This window comes from Osmerus eperlanus, chromosome 22 (assembly GCF_963692335.1).
Source record: "Osmerus eperlanus chromosome 22, fOsmEpe2.1, whole genome shotgun sequence".
NCBI lineage: Eukaryota > Metazoa > Chordata > Actinopteri > Osmeriformes > Osmeridae > Osmerus > Osmerus eperlanus.
Window position 1 is genome coordinate 13266117 of NC_085039.1, and position 18356 is coordinate 13284472.

Sequence of the window (18356 nt, forward strand, 5' to 3'; positions counted from 1 at the left end):
CCACCCTGACCCCTACCTGCCCACCACCCTGACCCCTACCTGCCCACCACCCTGACCCCTACCTGCCCACCACCCTGACCCCTACCTGCCCACCACCCTGACCCCTACCTGCCCACCACCCTGACCCCTACCTGCCCATCACCCTGACCCCTACCTGCCCACCACCCTGACCCCTACCTGCCCACCACCCTGACCCCTACCTGCCCACCACCCTGACCCCTACCTGCCCACCACCCTGACCCCTACCTGCCCATCACCCTGACCCCTACCTGCCCACCACCCTGACCCCTACCTGCCCATCACCCTGACCCCTACCTGCCCATCACCCTGACCCCTACCTGCCCACCACCCTGACCCCTACCTGCCCATCACCCTGACCCCTACCTGCCCATCACCCTGACCCCTACCTGCCCACCACCCTGACCCCTACCTGCCCATCACCCTGACCCCTACCTGCCCACCACCCTGACCCCTACCTGCCCACCACCCTGACCCCTACCTGCCCACCACCCTGACCCCTACCTGCCCATCACCCTGACCCCTACCTGCCCATCACCCTGACCCCTACCTGCCCATCACCCTGACCCCTACCTGCCCATCACCCTGACCCCTACCTGCCTGCCACCCTGACCCCTACCTGCCCATCACCCTGACCCCTACCTGCCCACCACCCTGACCCCTACCTGCCCATCACCCTGACCCCTACCTGCCCATCACCCTGACCCCTACCTGCCCATCACCCTGACCCCTACCTGCCCATCACCCTGACCCCTACCTGCCCATCACCCTGACCCCTACCTGCCCACCACCCTGACCCCTACCTGCCCACCACCCTGACCCCTACCTGCCCATCACCCTGACCCCTACCTGCCCACCACCCTGACCCCTACCTGCCCACCACCCTGACCCCTACCTGCCCACCACCCTGACCCCTACCTGCCCACCACCCTGACCCCTACCTGCCCACCACCCTGACCCCTACCTGCCCATCACCCTGACCCCTACCTGCCCACCACCCTGACCCCTGCCTGCCCATCACCCTGACCCCTACCTGCCCACCACCCTGACCCCTGCCTGCCCATCACCCTGACCCCTGCCTGCCACCCTGACCCCTACCTGCCCATCACCCTGACCCCTACCTGCCCACCACCCTGACCCCTACCTGCCCACCACCCTGACCCCTACCTGCCCACCACCCTGACCCCTACCTGCCCACCACCCTGACCCCTACCTGCCCACCACCCTGACCCCTACCTGCCCACCACCCTGACCCCTACCTGCCCATCACCCTGACCCCTACCTGCCCACCACCCTGACCCCTACCTGCCCACCACCCTGACCCCTACCTGCCCACCACCCTGACCCCTACCTGCCCACCACCCTGACCCCTGCCTGCCACCCTGACCCCTACCTGCCCATCACCCTGACCCCTACCTGCCCACCACCCTGACCCCTACCTGCCCATCACCCTGACCCCTACCTGCCCATCACCCTGACCCCTACCTGCCCATCACCCTGACCCCTACCTGCCCACCACCCTGACCCCTACCTGCCCACCACCCTGACCCCTACCTGCCCATCACCCTGACCCCTGACCCCTACCTGCCCATCACCCTGACCCCTACCTGCCCATCACCCTGACCCCTACCTGCCCACCACCCTGACCCCTACCTGCCCATCACCCTGACCCCTGACCCCTACCTGCCCATCACCCTGACCCCTACCTGCCCATCACCCTGACCCCTACCTGCCCACCACCCTGACCCCTACCTGCCCATCACCCTGACCCCTACCTGCCCATCACCCTGACCCCTACCTGCCCATCACCCTGACCCCTACCTGCCCACCACCCTGACCCCTACCTGCCCACCACCCTGACCCCTACCTGCCCACCACCCTGACCCCTACCTGCCCATCACCCTGACCCCTACCTGCCCATCACCCTGACCCCTACCTGCCCACCACCCTGACCCCTACCTGCCCACCACCCTGACCCCTACCTGCCCACCACCCTGACCCCTACCTGCCCATCACCCTGACCCCTACCTGCCTGCCACCCTGACCCCTACCTGCCCATCACCCTGACCCCTACCTGCCCATCACCCTGACCCCTACCTGCCCATCACCCTGACCCCTACCTGCCCACCACCCTGACCCCTACCTGCCCACCACCCTGACCCCTACCTGCCCATCACCCTGACCCCTGACCCCTACCTGCCCATCACCCTGACCCCTACCTGCCCATCACCCTGACCCCTACCTGCCCACCACCCTGACCCCTACCTGCCCACCACCCTGACCCCTACCTGCCCATCACCCTGACCCCTACCTGCCTGCCACCCTGACCCCTACCTGCCCACCACCCTGACCCCTACCTGCCCATCACCCTGACCCCTACCTGCCCACCACCCTGACCCCTACCTGCCCACCACCCTGACCCCTACCTGCCCATCACCCTGACCCCTACCTGCCCATCACCCTGACCCCTACCTGCCCATCACCCTGACCCCTACCTGCCCATCACCCTGACCCCTACCTGCCCACCACCCTGACCCCTACCTGCCCACCACCCTGACCCCTACCTGCCCATCACCCTGACCCCTACCTGCCCACCAGCCTGACCCCTACCTGCCCACCACCCTGACCCCTACCTGCCCACCACCCTGACCCCTACCTGCCCACCACCCTGACCCCTACCTGCCCACCAGCCTGACCCCTACCTGCCCATCACCCTGACCCCTACCTGCCCACCAGCCTGACCCCTACCTGCCCACCAGCAGCAGCTCCCTCTCTGAGGCGCGGGGCCGATACTTCTTCCAGATGTCCATGGTGAACAGGGTGCTGCTACTGTTGAAGATGGAGGTCAGCGATGACATCAGCGCCGCCATCATCACCGCGATCATCAGGCCTCGCAGCCCTGCACACACACACACACACACATGCACCACACACACGCATGCAAGGCACACACACATACACACATGCATATTAATACTGCTGTAGAGCTGTACAGAGGGCTGCAGAATCAGTTATGCTACAGGAGGGGTTGAAGGTCAGGGGTCTCACCGCTGGGCATGAGCTCGATGACTAGCTTGGGGAAGGCAATGTTGGAGCAGCCAACCTCCGCTCCACACACACGCACACACTCCTCTGGGTCCACGCAGCCTACAGAGTCTAGACACACACACACACCGTGTTAAACATGGAGCAGCCAACCTCCGCTCCACACACACGCACACACTCCTCTGGGTCCACGCAGCCTACAGAGTCTAGACACACACACACACCGTGTTAAACATGGAGCAGCCAACCTCCGCTCCACACACACGCACACACTCCTCTGGGTCCACGCAGCCTACAGAGTCTAGACACACACACACACCGTGTTAAACATGGAGCATGCCAATTTTCATCCAGCAGCTAGTAGTGAGTCCCATGTGCTTCCTCTCATATTCATCCAGCAGAGGTATGAGACTGGGTGGTTCATCCAGCAGAGGTATGAGACTGGGTGGTTCATCCAGCAGAGGTATGAGACTGGGTGGTTCATCCAGCGGAGGTATGAGACTGGGTGGTTCATCCAGCGGAGGTATGAGACTGGGTGGTTCATCCAGCGGAGGTATGAGACTGGGTGGTTCATCCAGCGGAGGTATGAGACTGGGTGGTTCATCCAGCGGAGGTATGAGACTGGGTGGTTCATCCAGCAGAGGTATGAGACTGGGTGGTTCATCCAGCGGAGGTATGAGACTGGGTGGTTCATCCAGCGGAGGTATGAGACTGGGTGGTTCATCCAGCGGAGGTATGAGACTGGGTGGTTCATCCAGCGGAGGTATGAGACTGGGTGGTTCATCCAGCAGAGGTATGAGACTGGGTGGTTCATCCAGCGGAGGTATGAGACTGGGTGGTTCATCCAGCGGAGGTATGAGACTGGGTGGTTCATCCAGCAGAGGTATGAGACTGGGTGGTTCATCCAGCAGAGGTATGAGACTGGGTGGTTCATCCAGCGGAGGTATGAGACTGGGTGGTTCATCCAGCAGAGGTATGAGACTGGGTGGTTCATCAGCCCACCATCCAATGGTTACATCCACAATGGAAACACACCTGTTCTCTCTGGCTGTTTAGATGTGTGTTTACATGAGACCTTGTGTTTGTGTCATTTGTACATTTCTGTACAGTTTACCTTAAGTGAAGCACTTAGGTCAACTGTAGGTTGTTTTAAACTATGCCATTTAAATAAAGTAGTGAAATACTGTAAGAATGAACACTTGAATTTCCTTCGAAATTCCTACATTTAATCTGTTTTTGTGTGTGTATGGGGGGTTGTGCTGGTGTTGAGTATGTGTGTGTCCGCTAGGGCGGAGTCTGTTTTTCTCTCTTCCTGACCAGTAACCACCGGACACTCCGCCCTCGAGCCCCCGGTACTTTCTCTTCCCGAGTTCACGAGTCGAACTGAAGCTCTGGGGCGACAATTCGCTACCGTAACGACCGTCTGCACCTCCTTGGAATACAACTGGATGATATCGCGTTCACGATTAACGATTTACACTGATCGAAACTATGTTAAAAAAACGTTTGATTCTATTATTCTTATAGAGACATCTTGCTTATTTCTTTCGAGTAACAGAGATTTTCAACGGAAACGCGAGTCAAAATGACTGAACTACTTTTAGAAGTCGTTACTGGAATTTGTGAACTTGCTAGTCGCGTCAGAAACGGGTTTTGGTGCTTCGCCCTTTAACGATTTTTGTTCCTCTTTTGTGACTGACACATTCTCCCTCCCCTCTCTTTCCCCGCGGACACAGACACTACGCTTTTGTGCCCCGGAGCTAAAGCTAAACGGGCCAGGAAAACGGTCATGTGATAGGTGTGGCAGAGGGTGGGAAAGTTGTCTCCTGCCTCACCTGTGTGTGTGTGTGTGTGTGTGTGTGTGTGTGTGTGTGTGTGTGTGTGTGTGTGCGTAATATGAGAAATGGGTTGCGCCCAGAGTTGTATGACACACACAGCGGCGCATCAGTCATTAAACGCTGATTTTTCGATGAGGGCGCAGGACGGATTCGTTCATTCAGACTCACGTTTTTTTTAAACTGAGAAACACGCGGAGTATTCTTGGAGACAAAATGACCGTTGAACTTTTTATTATTGATTAGTTAGTTTGGGAGATTATATCGGTTAGTCGTGTCTCGCGATCATGGCTCTGTCTCAGCTCCAGTGTTTGGACGAGAACCACGTCAACTGGCGCGTGAGCGAGAGCAAACCGGAGTTCTTCTACAGCGAGGACCAGCGGCTAGCGCTCGAGGAACTCATTTCCCTGGGACGCGAGGCCTTTACCGAATACCTCAGCAAACACGGCATCCGCGAGTTCCTCTCTGAACCAGAGGTGGAGAGGCTCGCGCGCACGGCAGAGGCCTACCAGCCCGGTAGTGACAATCAGAGGGCTGAAACGGGAGCAGGACCGGGAGATGACGGGGGCGATGGCGCTGTCTCATTACAATACTGGCCCGACCGTTCGGAGAATTCTATACCGGACCTGGACTTGGGTTGGCCCGACGCGATCTCGTACCGGGGAGTGACAAGGGTCCATGTGCACACGCAGCCGCCCATGGACGGAAACATTCACATCAAAGAGGTGGTGCGCAAAGCTATTGGGCAGGCTCAGAAGGTAACTGACGTTGTCTCCTGTTGTGACCGTCTGAGTCAGCATGATTCAGTTGTCTGTTTGTCTGTCTGTCTTCCTGTCGGTCGAACTCCCCTCCTCCCCCACCATCTGTCTCCTCTCTCTGTCTCGCCCCCTTTTTCTCTCTGTCTCTCCTCTCTCTCCTTTGTCTAATCTCTATATCCTCTCTATCCCTCTCCCTCCCCCCCCTCTCTTTCTCTCTCTCTCTCTCTCTCTCTCTCTCTCTCTCTCTCTCTCTCTCTCTCTCTCTCTCTCTCTCTCTCTCTCTCTCTCTCTCTCTCTCTCTCTCTCTCTCTCTCTCTCTCTCTCTCTCTTACTCTCTCTCTCTCTCCACCTCTCTCTCTCTCCCTTTGTCTCTCCCTCTGTCTCTCCCTCTGTCTCCCCCTCTGTCTCCCCCTCTGTCTCCCCCTCTGTCTCCCCCTCAGTCTCCCCCTCTGTCTCCCCCTCTGTCTCTCCCTCTGTCTCTCCCTCTATCTGTCTCTCTTTCCTTCTCTCTCATAAAACACGCCTGGGCGTGAAAAACCCCAATCAACATGTGACACACCACACACACACACCACAGTAAGAAAGTAAGAGCCAGAGCTAAACCAGTTTGCTGTGTGAGATGTGATTCCTGGTGGTTCTGGGTTTACCATATCCAGTTCCATGGTGTGATGTGTGTGTGCTTGCAGGTCATAGCGGTGGTGATGGATGTGTTTACAGATGTGGACATCTTCAGAGACCTGCTGGATGCGTGCTACAAGCGCAGGGTGGCAGTGTACATCATCCTGGACTCTGCTGCTGTACCCTGCTTCCTGCTCATGTGTGACCGGGCTGGCATGCACACAGGACACCTGAAGGTACACACACCACACACACACACACGTCACACAAACACACATACAGCCTGGAAGCCACAGGAACATTCAGCACATTCCATTCAGGACTGTAGCCAATTAGACACAGCAACATTTATGTTCTCACACTCACACGTGCACTAACACACGCACACACACACTCTCACACACTCTCTCTCTCACACACACACTATCTCTCCCTCCTACTTTCCAAAGTTCTATTGCATCCTGGGAGATTTGCCTCCACTCAGTTACCCAGCATGCAGTGGGCCACCTGGCCACGCCCGTATCAAAGGCACCGAAACACACTCTTACACACACGCACACACACACACACACACAAACGCGAGTACGTCCACACACACCTATAGAGCATGTGGTTGAAACATTCTCTTCTGGGAAATTGCTCCCTCTCTCTCTCTCTGACTCGTTGTCTCTCAGTCTCCCTCTCTCTGTCTCTGACTCGTTGTCTCTCAGTCTCCCTCTCTCTGTCTCTGACTCCTTGTCTCTCAGTCTCCCTCTCTCTGTCTCTGACTCCTTGTCTCTCAGTCTCCCTCTCTCTGTCTCTGACTCCTTGTCTCTCAGTCTCCCTCTCTCTGTCTCTGACTCTCCGTCTTTGTCTCTCTCTGTCTCTGTCTGTCTCTCGCCTCCCATCGGTCGCTCACTCTTTACTTCTCCCTCTGTCTATATCTATCTCTTTCTTCAATCCACTCTCTCTCCGTCTCCCTCTTTACATCTCTCCTTCTCTCTTACATTTACATTTAGTCATTTAGCAGACGCTCTTATCCAGAGCGACTTACAGTAAGTACAGGGACATTCCCCCCCGAGGCAAGTAGGGTGAAGTGCCTTGCCCAAGGACACAACGTCATATTGCACGGCCGGGGAATCAAACCTGCAACCTTCTGATTACTAGCCCGATTCCCTAACCGCTCAGCCAGCTGACTCCTTTACATCTCTCAGAATCAGAATTCGGTTTATTCGCCATGTATGTTACACAAACATGGAATTTACTGTGGCAGGAAGGTGCAAACAATAAACATATACAGATCTTTAAGTAAAAAGTACAATAATTTAACTAATTCTAAGAACTAAACACTTAAAAAATAAAACAATAAAAAATAAAAAAAAGAATATGATTGTCTCCCTCTTTACATCTCTCCCTCTCTCTTTACCTCTCTCCCTCCCCTCTCCTTTCCTGTCTTCCTCCCCCCTCCCCTCTCCCTCCCATCTTCCTCCCCAAGAACCTGCGCGTGCGCTGCAATGGAGGGGTGGATTTCTACTCTCGCTCTGCCCAGAAGGTCCGCGGCTCTCTCAGCCAGAGGTTCCTGTTCCTGGATGGAGACAAGGCCATCTCTGGCTCCTACAGGTGAGACAAGGCCATCTCTGGCTCCTACAGGTGAGACAAGGCCATCTCTGGCTCATACAGGCGAGACAAGGCCATCTCTGGCTCATACAGGCGAGACAAGGCCATCTCTGGCTCATACAGGCGAGACAAGGCCATCTCTGGCTCATACAGGCGAGACAAGGCCATCTCTGGCTCATACAGGTGTGTGTGTGTGGAGACAAGGCCATCTCTGACTCCTACAGGTGTGTGTGTGTGGAGACAAGGCCATCTCTGACTCCTACAGGTGTGTGTGTGGAGACAAGGCCATCTAGGACTCCTACGTCTGTATGTTTGGAAATCAGACTCTAGTGAGTACTTAACCCTTGTGTTATCTTCGGGTCATTCTGACCCATCAGTCATTGTCACCCACCGTCGTATTGCGACAAATTTACCTCATACAAAAACAAAGTGAAGCATTTTCTTTTAACTGTCGGGCTGTCTCAGACCCCCCACATTGGAATGGTTAAAAGAAAATTATTTTTATTTGTTTTTGTATTGGGTAAAATTGGGTAAACACAACAATGGTTCGTTATGAACCTTTGGGTCATGTGACCCGAAGGCAGCACGAGGGTTAAACCTGTCTCTGACCATCCAATCAGGTAAAGGTCCTGTATCTAACCAGCCAATCAGGTAAAGGCTGTGTATCTAACCAGCCAATGCTGTCCCCAGCTTCACGTGGTCTTCGTCCCGGTTGGACCGCCAGCTCGTCACGGCGATGAGCGGCCAGGCGGTGGAGGCGTTCGACAAGCTGTTCCGTGACCTCTACCTGACCTCCAGGAGCGTATCTCTTTCCAAGGTGCAGCTGGGGGAGAAGCCTGCCCCTGAGCCTGCCCTCTCCGCCCCCACCCCTCCCCCACCCTTGGCAACCGTCGCCAGGAAACTCATCAACCCCAAGTACGCCTTGGTTACAGCCCACGCCAACGCTAGCCCCGCCTCCTCCGGCAACCTCAGCAGCAACAAGAACTCCACCTCCCAGAATGCAGTGGGGCTCCTGGTCAAGGGGCGTGTCCGGGAGCCTGTGGAGGCCCCGCCCCTCCATCCCGGCCTGGCAAATCTGGAGAAAGCGTACCTGGTGGCGTACCTGCCCACCTGGCCGGAGCCCGACCCCGCTGGGGATGTTATCGGGTTCATAAATGTGCGCGGGGGATCACGGCCCCTCCAGGCTCACCTGCAGAGATCCCAGCAGTTTGAGACGAGTCAAGCCGTACGCTTCAGTTCCCCCTTCAGCCCCCCCGCCCCCCCAGAGCTGCCTGAAGTAGCCCTGCCCCGCACACACACCGCCACACACACCGCTGACACACACACTGCTAATACACCCACCCCCCCCGCCCCCCCAGAGCTGCCTGAAGTAGCCCTGCCCCGCACACACACTGCCACACACACCGCTGCCACACACACTACAGATAAACACACCTCTCCAGACACACACACTACAGATAAACACACCTCTCCAGACACACACACTACAGATAAACACACCTCTCCAGACACACACACTACAGATAAACACACCTCTCCAGACACACACACTACAGATACACCTACACACACAGAGTCTGACACACACACCGCCAGCCCACAAGCCCCTCCCATCCCCAAACCACGCACAATGCAGTTGCTCATAAGCCCCGCCTCCTCCCTGCTGCGTGGCCAACCACAAGTCGCTGTGGTCCCTAGGCCCGACAGCCAATCAGGATCACCGCCTGCCTCAATCAGGCAATCAGGGTCAAACCCTGCCTCAGTCAGCCAATCAGGATCACAGCCTGCCTCAGTCAGCCAATCAGGATCACAGCCTGCCTCAGTCAGCCAATCAGGGTCAAAGCCTGCATCAGTCAGCCAATCAGGATCACAGCCTGCCTCAGTCTGCCAATTACCAGCCCAGAAGCTCCCCGACAGACATGGTGGGCTCCATGACAGCGATGATGCCAGCAGCACCAGGGTCCTGTGTGACCAGACCGTCACCAGCGCCTCCACCGTCTCCACGGCGTCAGAAGAGTACTATGAGTGCAACGAATCAGAGCCCAGCGAGGAGGCCTCTCACGGGGTCACCACGGGGTCGGGGCGGGACCGGCTGGGTCATCGCCACGGAGACGGGGTCAACATGATGGCACGCTTCTCCCAGAGCATGCTGGACCTGCGTCCTCAGAGACAATCAGACAACCTATCACAACAGAGGACCGGCCAGACTCGCCCACTGCAGTACAGGCACATAGGACAGGTGAGGGACACACACACACACATACACTCACACATGCACATACACCCACACACACATACACTCACACACGCATACACTCACACATGCACACACACATGCACATACACACATACACTCACACATGCACACACACATGCACATACACACATACACTCACACATGCACATACACCCACACACACATACACTCACACACACATACACTCACACATGCACATACACCCACACACACACACACATACACTCACACATGCACACACACACACACAAACATGCACACACACACATGCATAAAGATGTACACTCACACACACAGACAGGATTCCTAGCGGTGTGATAGAGGCCATAGGGGTTGGGTGTGTCTTGGCTGTCAGGGCATGCCACTGTTTACACTAGTCAGCCCTGCCCTGTGTGTGTGTGTCTACATGTGGATGTGTGTGTGTGTCTACATGTGGATGTGTGTGTGTGGTGTGGATGTCTGTGTGTGTCTACATGTGGATGTGTGTGTGTGGTGTGGATGTGTGTGTGTGTGTGTTTACATGTGGATGTGTGTGTGTGGATGTGTGTGTGTGGTGTGGATGTGTGTGTGTCTACATGTGGATGTGTGTGTGTGGATGTGTGTGTGTGTGTGTCTACATGTGTATGTGTGTGTGTGTCTACATGTGGATGTGTGTGTGTCTACATGTGGATGTGTGTGTGTGTCTACATGTGGATGTGTGTGTGTGTGTGTGTGTGTGTCTACATGTGTATGTGTGTGTGTGTCTACATGTGGATGTGTGTGTGTGTGTGTGTGTCTACATGTGGATGTGTGTGTGTCTACATGTGTATGTGTGTGTGTGTCTACATGTGGATGTGTGTGTGTGTGTGTCTACATGTGGATGTGTGTGTGTCTACATGTGGATGTGTGTGTGTGGATGTGTGTGTGTGTGTGTGTGTCTACATGTGGATGTGTGTGTGTGTGTGTCTACATGTGGATGTGTGTGGTGTTGATGTGTGTGTGTGTCTACATGTGGATGTGTGTGTGTGGATGTGTGTGTGTGTGTGTCTACATGTGGATGTGTGTGGTGTGGATGTGTGTGTGTGTGTGTCTACATGTGGATGTGTGTGAAGTTGATGTGTGTTTGAGTACGAGTGTGTGTGTGAAGAAAAGTATGAAACACAGAGACTGTTCGAGCACTAGTTTATCAAATACACCAGTACTGCAACAGGAAATGACATGTTCACCAGTACTACAACAGGAAATGACACATTGACTGGGACAGAAGTTTGAGTCAAAGATAAGAACTTCAAACCTCCCCCTGGTCACAGTGTAGTCAGAGCAGAGCAGGGTGAACAGTGTAGTCAGAGCAGGGTGAACAGTGTAGTCAGAGCAGAGCAGGGTGAACAGTGTAGTCAGAGCAGGGTGAACAGTGTAGTCAGAGCAGAGCAGGGTGAACAGTGTAGTCAGAGCAGGGTGAACGGTGTAGTCAGAGCAGAGCAGGGTGAACGGTGTAGTCAGAGCAGGGTGAACGGTGTAGTCAGAGCAGGGTGAACGGTGTAGTCAGAGCAGGGTGAACGGTGTAGTCAGAGCAGGGTGAACGGTGTAGTCAAAGCAGGGTGAACGGTGTAGTCAGAGCAGGGTGAACAGTGTAGTCAGAGCAGGGTGAACAGTGTAGTCAGAGCAGGGTGAACAGTGTAGTCAGAGCAGGGTGAACAGTGTAGTCAGAGCAGGGTGAACAGTGTAGTCAGAGCAGGGTGAACAGTGTAGTCAGAGCAGGGTGAACAGTGTAGTCAGAGCAGGGTGAACAGTGTAGTCAGAGCAGGGTGAACAGTGTAGTCAGAGCAGGGTGAACAGTGTAGTCAGAGCAGGGTGAACAGTGTAGTCAGAGCAGGGTGAACAGTGTAGTCAGAGCAGGGTGAACAGTGTAGTCAGAGCAGGGTGAACAGTGTAGTCAGAGCAGGGTGAACAGTGTAGTCAGAGCAGGGTTAACAGTATAATTATGCACCAAAATTTCAGCCAAAAGAGAAAAAAGGCAAAATATGAGCCGAAAATATATGCCGCCCCTAAGTGCTGAGATTTCACTCTCGTTCGACTTAGCCATTATCACAGCACTGAAGTAAAGTTAGTTTCAGTTTGGATATTTATAGTTATGCATTTAGCAGACGCTTTTATCCAAAGCGACTTCCAAGAGAGAGCTTTACAAAATTTTACTGATCATAACAATGAGATAGCCCCAAACATTGCGGGTAGCCAAACATGATGCATACATTGTGAAAACCAAATAAGTCCCAAAGGGAAGAACAATATTTGCCAGATATTCCCCCATTACTTTTCCTTACACCGGCTAACAGCAGTTAGGGACCGTCAACAAGGAACAAGTTGTTAAAATGTCAATCTCTCTTTATCATCTGAGTGTGTGAGTGTGTACCTGTCTAAACGTGTACCTGAGTGTGTGTGTGAGTGTGTACCTGTGTAAATGTGTGTACCTGAGTGTGTACCTGAGTGTGTGTGTGAGTGTGTACCTGCTTGTGTGTGTGTGTGTACCTGACAGTGTGTGTGTACCTGACAGTGTGTGTGTACCTGAGTGTGTGTGTGTGTACCTGACAGTGTGTGTGTACCTGAAAGTGTGTGTGTACCTGAGTGTGTGTGTGTACCTGAGTGTGTGTGTGTGTACCTGACAGTGTGTGTGTGTGTACCTGACAGTGTGTGTGTACCTGAGTGTGTGTGTACCTGACAGTGTGTGTGTACCTGACAGTGTGTGTGTACCTGAGAGTGTGTGTGTACCTGAGTGTGTGTGTGTACCTATGTGTGTGTGTACCTGGGTGTGTGTGTGTACCTGGGTGTGTGTGTGTACCTGAGTGTGTGTGTGTACCTGAGTGTGTGTGTGTACCTGGGTGTGTGTGTGTACCTGAGTGTGTGTGTGTACCTGGGTGTGTGTGTGTGTACCTGAGTGTGTGTGTACCTGAGTGTGTGTGTGTACCTGACAGTGTGTGTGTACCTGACAGTGTGTGTGTACCTGACAGTGTGTGTGTACCTGACAGTGTGTGTGTGTACCTGAGAGTGTGTGTGTACCTGAGTGTGTGTGTGTACCTGAGAGTGTGTGTGTACCTGGGTGTGTGTGTGTACCTGGGTGTGTGTGTACCTGAGAGTGTGTGTGTACCTGGGTGTGTGTGTGTACCTGGGTGTGTGTGTACCTGGGTGTGTGTGTGTACCTGGGTGTGTGTGTGTACCTGGGTAGAGAGCCCGGCTCACCATGCCAGGGAGAATGATGAGGATGAAGGGCAGCATCTTCAGGTAGGAGGCCAGGATGGAGGCTCCCTTCACATGGCTCAGGTTCTTAGCAGACAGGGACCTCTGGACAATCACCTGCACACACATAGTAAGACATTTGTGTGTATGTGTAACCCTAACAGTGTGTGTGTGTGTGTGTAGTTGTTCCAGAGCTCCAGGTCTCCAGGAAGGGACGGCAGGTCGAGGGGCGGAGCCAAGGTGGTCATTGCCAAACCAGGAAGCTTTCACCGCCCCCTCAGAGCAGCAGGCCCTGTTATTGGTGGACACCGCTACTGGCAGGGCCAATCCCTGCAGACGGACCGTGGATGGTTGCCCCTGGATACGCGCGGCAGCCGGTCGCCAGGCCGACACAGCCCCGCCTCTAAGAGGAGTGGTCTCTCCTCTGGCCACACATCCCCAGCGCGCCCAGCGAATCAGACGGCCCTGCAGGGCTGGTCCTTTTCTAAACTGACCAATCTGAAGCACCTGAGGGGGCGGGACCAGGGCGGTGCCTCTTTGAAGAAGACGTCACTAGGCAACAAGGATGCCAGCTAGCGTTGGCTGGAAGGTTGCTGAGCAACAGTGTTGTGGTGTTAAATCTGAATGTGATTTTGTTGGGGCGTTGCTATGGCATCAATATGGCGTCGATAAGACGTTATTGGTGAATTTGTATAATAATAATGTGTTCATCTAGCAAATGCTTTTAGCAAAAGCATTGCACGGGAGGGATTTGAACCTACAACTTCTAGATTTGAAGTCCAATGCTCTACCCTCTGAACTCTCATGTCTTTGGTGTCAGTTTGAGTTTTCTTGCTGATAGATGTCCCTCCCAGGCTACTGTACTGGCCGCTGACAATGATTGGCTCCTGGTAATATGGGGGCGGGGCTTACATGTTGATCTGACAAAAGGTTGCTGAATAAAATGACTTTATTGTATACCCATCTGGTGTGTGTGTTAGTGTGTGTAAGTGTGAATGAGTACATGGTCAGGTGTGAGTGTGTACCTGGTCGGTGCACCAGTACCAGGTGGCCAGGATGGTGAGCCCCAGGGTCATGCCAGGCCAGGGCAGGTCTCCGCTGGAGGCGTCCCTGAACAGGTGCATGGCGTCGGCCCGGGGAAGGTGGCAGCTGCTGTTGGGGATGACCTTGGAGGGCACGGCTGCAGCATACACACGCTCCAGGTTACCATATCCACCGATCTTGTTAAAGGCTGCAAATACACACACACACAGACACACGTCATTGGGGTGTGTGTATACATGTGTGTGTGTGTGTATATGTGTGTGTGTACCTGTGATGGTGAGGATGATTGCTCCTATGATCATAATGAAGGTTTGCAGAGTGTCTGTATAGATGACTGCTGCCAGCCCACCTGGAGCAGAGGGGGAGGGGAGCGGGAGAGAAGGAGGCAAGTTAGTTTTATGAACATAAAAAGACAATCTTGAAATGAGTCTTTTCACTTTTTGTTTGTGAACATCTGTGTTTATTTCTGCAGAATTCCTCTCATTGTCCCACCTGGCACCTGATTGAGACCAGCCAGGTGACTCTAGAATGTAATCTCATTGTCCCGCCTGTCACCTGATTGGTTCTAGAGACCAGCCAGGTGACTCTAGAATGTAATCTCATTGTCCCGCCTGTCACCTGATTGGTTCTAGAGACCAGCCAGGTGACTCTAGAATGTAATCTCATTGTCCCGCCTGTCACCTGATTGGTTCTAGAGACCAGCCAGGTGACTCTAGAATGTAATCTCATTGTCCCGCCTGTCACCTGATTGGTTCTAGAGACCAGCCAGGTGACTCTAGAATGTCATTAGTGCTCCATGTGAGGGAGCCGGACACATCCACTTCAGGATCCATTTAATGAGTGAGACAAATGATTACATCATTATTATAATCATCCATAACCTATTATAACATTATTATTATAATGATCCACTAGACCGTTAGACCTCAAAGAAATCTGTGTTTCCATCATTCCGAGTGTGTGTGTGTGTGTGTGTGTGAGAGTGTGTACCTGCGATGGTGTACAGAGCATGTGTGTGTGTGTGAGAGTGTGTACCTGCGATGGTGTACAGAGCATGTGTGTGTGTGTGTGTGAGAGAGTGTGTACCTGCGATGGTGTACAGAGCATGTGTGTGTGTGTGTGTGTGAGAGTGTGTACCTGCGATGGTGTACAGAGCATGTGTGTGTGTGTGAGAGTGTGTACCTGCGATGGTGTACAGAGCATGTGTGTGTGTGTGAGAGTGTGTACCTGCGATGGTGTACAGAGCATGTGTGTGTGTGTGTGTGAGTGTGTACCTGCGATGGTGTACAGAGCATGTGTGTGTGTGTGAGTGTGTACCTGCGATGGTGTACAGAGCATGTGTGTGTGTGTGTGTGTGTGAGTGTGTACCTGCGATGGTGTACAGAGCATGTGTGTGTGTGTGAGTGTGTACCTGCGATGGTGTACAGAGCATGTGTGTGTGTGTGTGTGTGTGTGTGTGTGAGTGAGTGTGTACCTGCGATGGTGTACAGAGCGTGTGTGTGTGAGTGTGTACCTGCGATGGTGTACAGAGCATGTGTGTGTGTGTGTGTGTGTGTGTGAGTGTGTACCTGCGATGGTGTACAGAGCATGTGTGTGTGTGTGTGTGTGAGTGTGTACCTGCAATGGTGTACAGAGCATGTGTGTGTGTGTGTGTGTGAGTGTGTACCTGCGATGGTGTACAGAGCATGTGTGTGTGTGTGAGTGTGTACCTGCGATGGTGTACAGAGCATGTGTGTGTGTGTGAGTGTGTACCTGCGATGGTGTACAGAGCATGTGTGTGTGTGTGAGTGTGTACCTGCGATGGTGTACAGAGCGGTCACCAGCAGCATGAGGACAGTGGACAGGTAGAGGTTCCAGCCCAGACACACCTGGACGAACAGAGCTCCAGAGTATAGGTCTGTCTGGAGACACACACATGCTGGATGAGAGTGTGAGTGTGTGTGTGTGTGTGTGTGTGTGTGTGTGTGTGTGTGTGTGAGTGTGTGTGTGTGTGTGTGTGTGTGTGAGTGTGAGTGTGTGTGAGTGTGTGTGTGTGTGTGTGTGTGAGTTTGTGTGTGTGTGAGTGTGTGTGTGTGTGTGTGTGTGTGTGTGTGTGTGTGTGAGAGAGTGTGTGTGTGAGAGTGTGTGTGTTCTTACTGAGATCTTGGTGAAGACAGACAGCATCAGAGAGAGGACAGACAGGTAGGTACGGATCCTCTCTCCTCCAAATCGGCGTCCGAGATACTCAGGCATGGTCACAATCTAACACACACACACACACACACAGCCAGGGTGTGACTCCCCACAGTGGAATGTCCAGGGTGAGGGTTTCTGGAAGGTGATTCAAGCTCCACCTGATGAACAAGCCTTGACAGGATAGACAGTCCTGCAGGAGGGGTGTGGTGTGTGTGTGAGTATGTGTGTGTGTGTGTGTGTATGCACGGGTGTGTGTTTCTGTATATGTGTGTGTGTGTGTCTAGACAGATAGACACTTTATTAATCCCTGAGTGGGATTATGACATCACATGGAAAAAATATCACAAGAATAGTAAATAACATCAGGTACGGAACAAATATGGAACCTGAAATACAAATCATACAAAGTATACGCTATACATATACATACACAGCATTATAAGTACTGCTACTGTAAATATATAATGTTCTATAAACACTACTTGTATAAATATATATATTCTGTCCTAGAAGAATCACTACTGTGGATGATTCCTGTCAACCCTACTCACCCCTGATGACACATAGACAGGGACGAAGACCCAAGCCAGAGCCAGCAACACATAGGTAGCCTGGGAGAGGGAGGAAGAGGAGGGGGGAGGACAGGAAGAGAGTAGTGGAGGAGGTGAGAGGAGTAGATGAGACAGGAGAGGAGAATGGGAGAGGAGGAGAGGAGAGGAGAGGAGAGGAGAGGGGAGGGGAGGAAGAGGAGGAGGAGGGGGAGGACAGGAAGAGAGTAGTGGAGGAGGTGAGAGGAGGAGAGGAGAATGGGAGAGGAGGAGAGGAGAGGAGAGGAGAGGGGAGGGGGAGGGGGAGGACAGGAAGAGAGTAGTGTAGGAGGTGAGAGGAGGAGAGGAGACAGGAGAGGGGAGGAGACAGGAGAGGAGAATGGGAGAGGAGAGGGGAGGAGACAGGAGAGGAGAATGGGAGAGGAGGAGAGAAGAGGTAGGGGAGGTAGGGGAGGGGAGGAAGGGGAGGGGAGGTAGGGGAGGAGAGGGGAGGGGAGGGGAGGGGAGGGGAGGGGAGAAGGGGAGAAGGGGAGAAGGGGAGAAGGGGAGAATAAAAGACCAGATCAGAAAGGAGTTAGTGGTGTGGGTTAGGGTTAGTCAGGTACTCTGGTACTATTCTGGTACCTAGTTACAACTCAGGTCTCCACCTACCACTTTGCTGCTGTCATTACACACCTCATCTGACTTTTTCATGTGAGTGTGTGTGTGTGTGTGTGTACCTACGTTCCACTCAAAGCCGGCCACAGCAATGCCCCCAGCAGCTCCAGTCCCTGCCAGCCCGATAAAGAGACCGGACCCCTCGGAGCTGGCAAACAGAGACGCCCCGATCTACAAACACACACACACACACACACAAACACATATACACACACACACATATACACACATATACACATATACATATGGAGAGGATGTGATTCACTGACCACTGGTGACATTGGCTGTAATAACCCCTGTGTGGTTAACCCCTGCATGTATGGGTTAGGGTTAACCCCTATGGGTTAGGGTTAACCCCTGCATGTATGGGCCAGGGTTAACCCCTGCATGTATGGGTCAGGGTTAACCCCTGCATGTATGGGTCAGGGTTAACCCCTGCATGTATGGGTTAGGGTTAACCCCTATGGGTCAGGGTTAACCCCTGCATGTATGGGCCAGGGTTAACCCCTGCATGTATGGGTCAGGGTTAACCCCTATGGGTCAGGGTTAACCCCTGCATGTATGGGTCAGGGTTAACCCCTGCATGTATGGGTCA

General features: G+C 53.7%; 2 protein-coding genes across 5 annotated transcripts in view; one reads left to right on the forward strand and one right to left on the reverse strand.

Moving 5' to 3' along the window:
• The window catches only part of slc5a10 (solute carrier family 5 member 10), a 35224-nt gene that overhangs the window by 5945 nt on the left and 10923 nt on the right, over positions 1 to 18356 (reverse strand). For all 4 annotated transcript variants that reach the window (XM_062448549.1, XM_062448548.1, XM_062448550.1 and 1 more), the window contains 9 exons: positions 17828 to 17932; positions 17108 to 17167; positions 16518 to 16622; positions 16177 to 16282; positions 14650 to 14730; positions 14363 to 14568; positions 13319 to 13454; positions 3067 to 3174; positions 2767 to 2917 (listed from right to left, as the gene is read on the reverse strand). In XM_062448549.1, the coding sequence (XP_062304533.1) occupies positions 2767 to 2917; positions 3067 to 3174; positions 13319 to 13454; positions 14363 to 14568; positions 14650 to 14730; positions 16177 to 16282; positions 16518 to 16622; positions 17108 to 17167; positions 17828 to 17932 (1058 nt within the window). The remainder of the gene's footprint in view (positions 1 to 2766; positions 2918 to 3066; positions 3175 to 13318; positions 13455 to 14362; positions 14569 to 14649; positions 14731 to 16176; positions 16283 to 16517; positions 16623 to 17107; positions 17168 to 17827; positions 17933 to 18356) is intronic.
• fam83gb (family with sequence similarity 83 member Gb) lies at positions 4415 to 14300 on the forward strand. The gene is made up of 5 exons (XM_062448537.1): positions 4415 to 5656; positions 6343 to 6510; positions 7749 to 7873; positions 8561 to 10109; positions 13521 to 14300. The coding sequence occupies exons 1-5, from the start codon at positions 5186 to 5188 to the stop codon at positions 13911 to 13913; spliced, it is 2706 nt and encodes a 901-aa protein (XP_062304521.1). The 5' UTR covers positions 4415 to 5185; the 3' UTR covers positions 13914 to 14300.

Coding starts and splice junctions, on each gene's coding strand:
- fam83gb (XM_062448537.1), top strand. CDS start 5,186: ATGGCTCTGTCTCAGCTCCAGTGTTTGGACGAGAACCACGTCAACTGG. Junction 6,511..7,748: donor TGCACACAGGACACCTGAAG/GTACACACACCA, acceptor TTCCTCCCCAAG/AACCTGCGCGTGCGCTGCAA. Junction 7,874..8,560: donor GCCATCTCTGGCTCCTACAG/GTGAGACAAGGC, acceptor TGCTGTCCCCAG/CTTCACGTGGTCTTCGTCCC.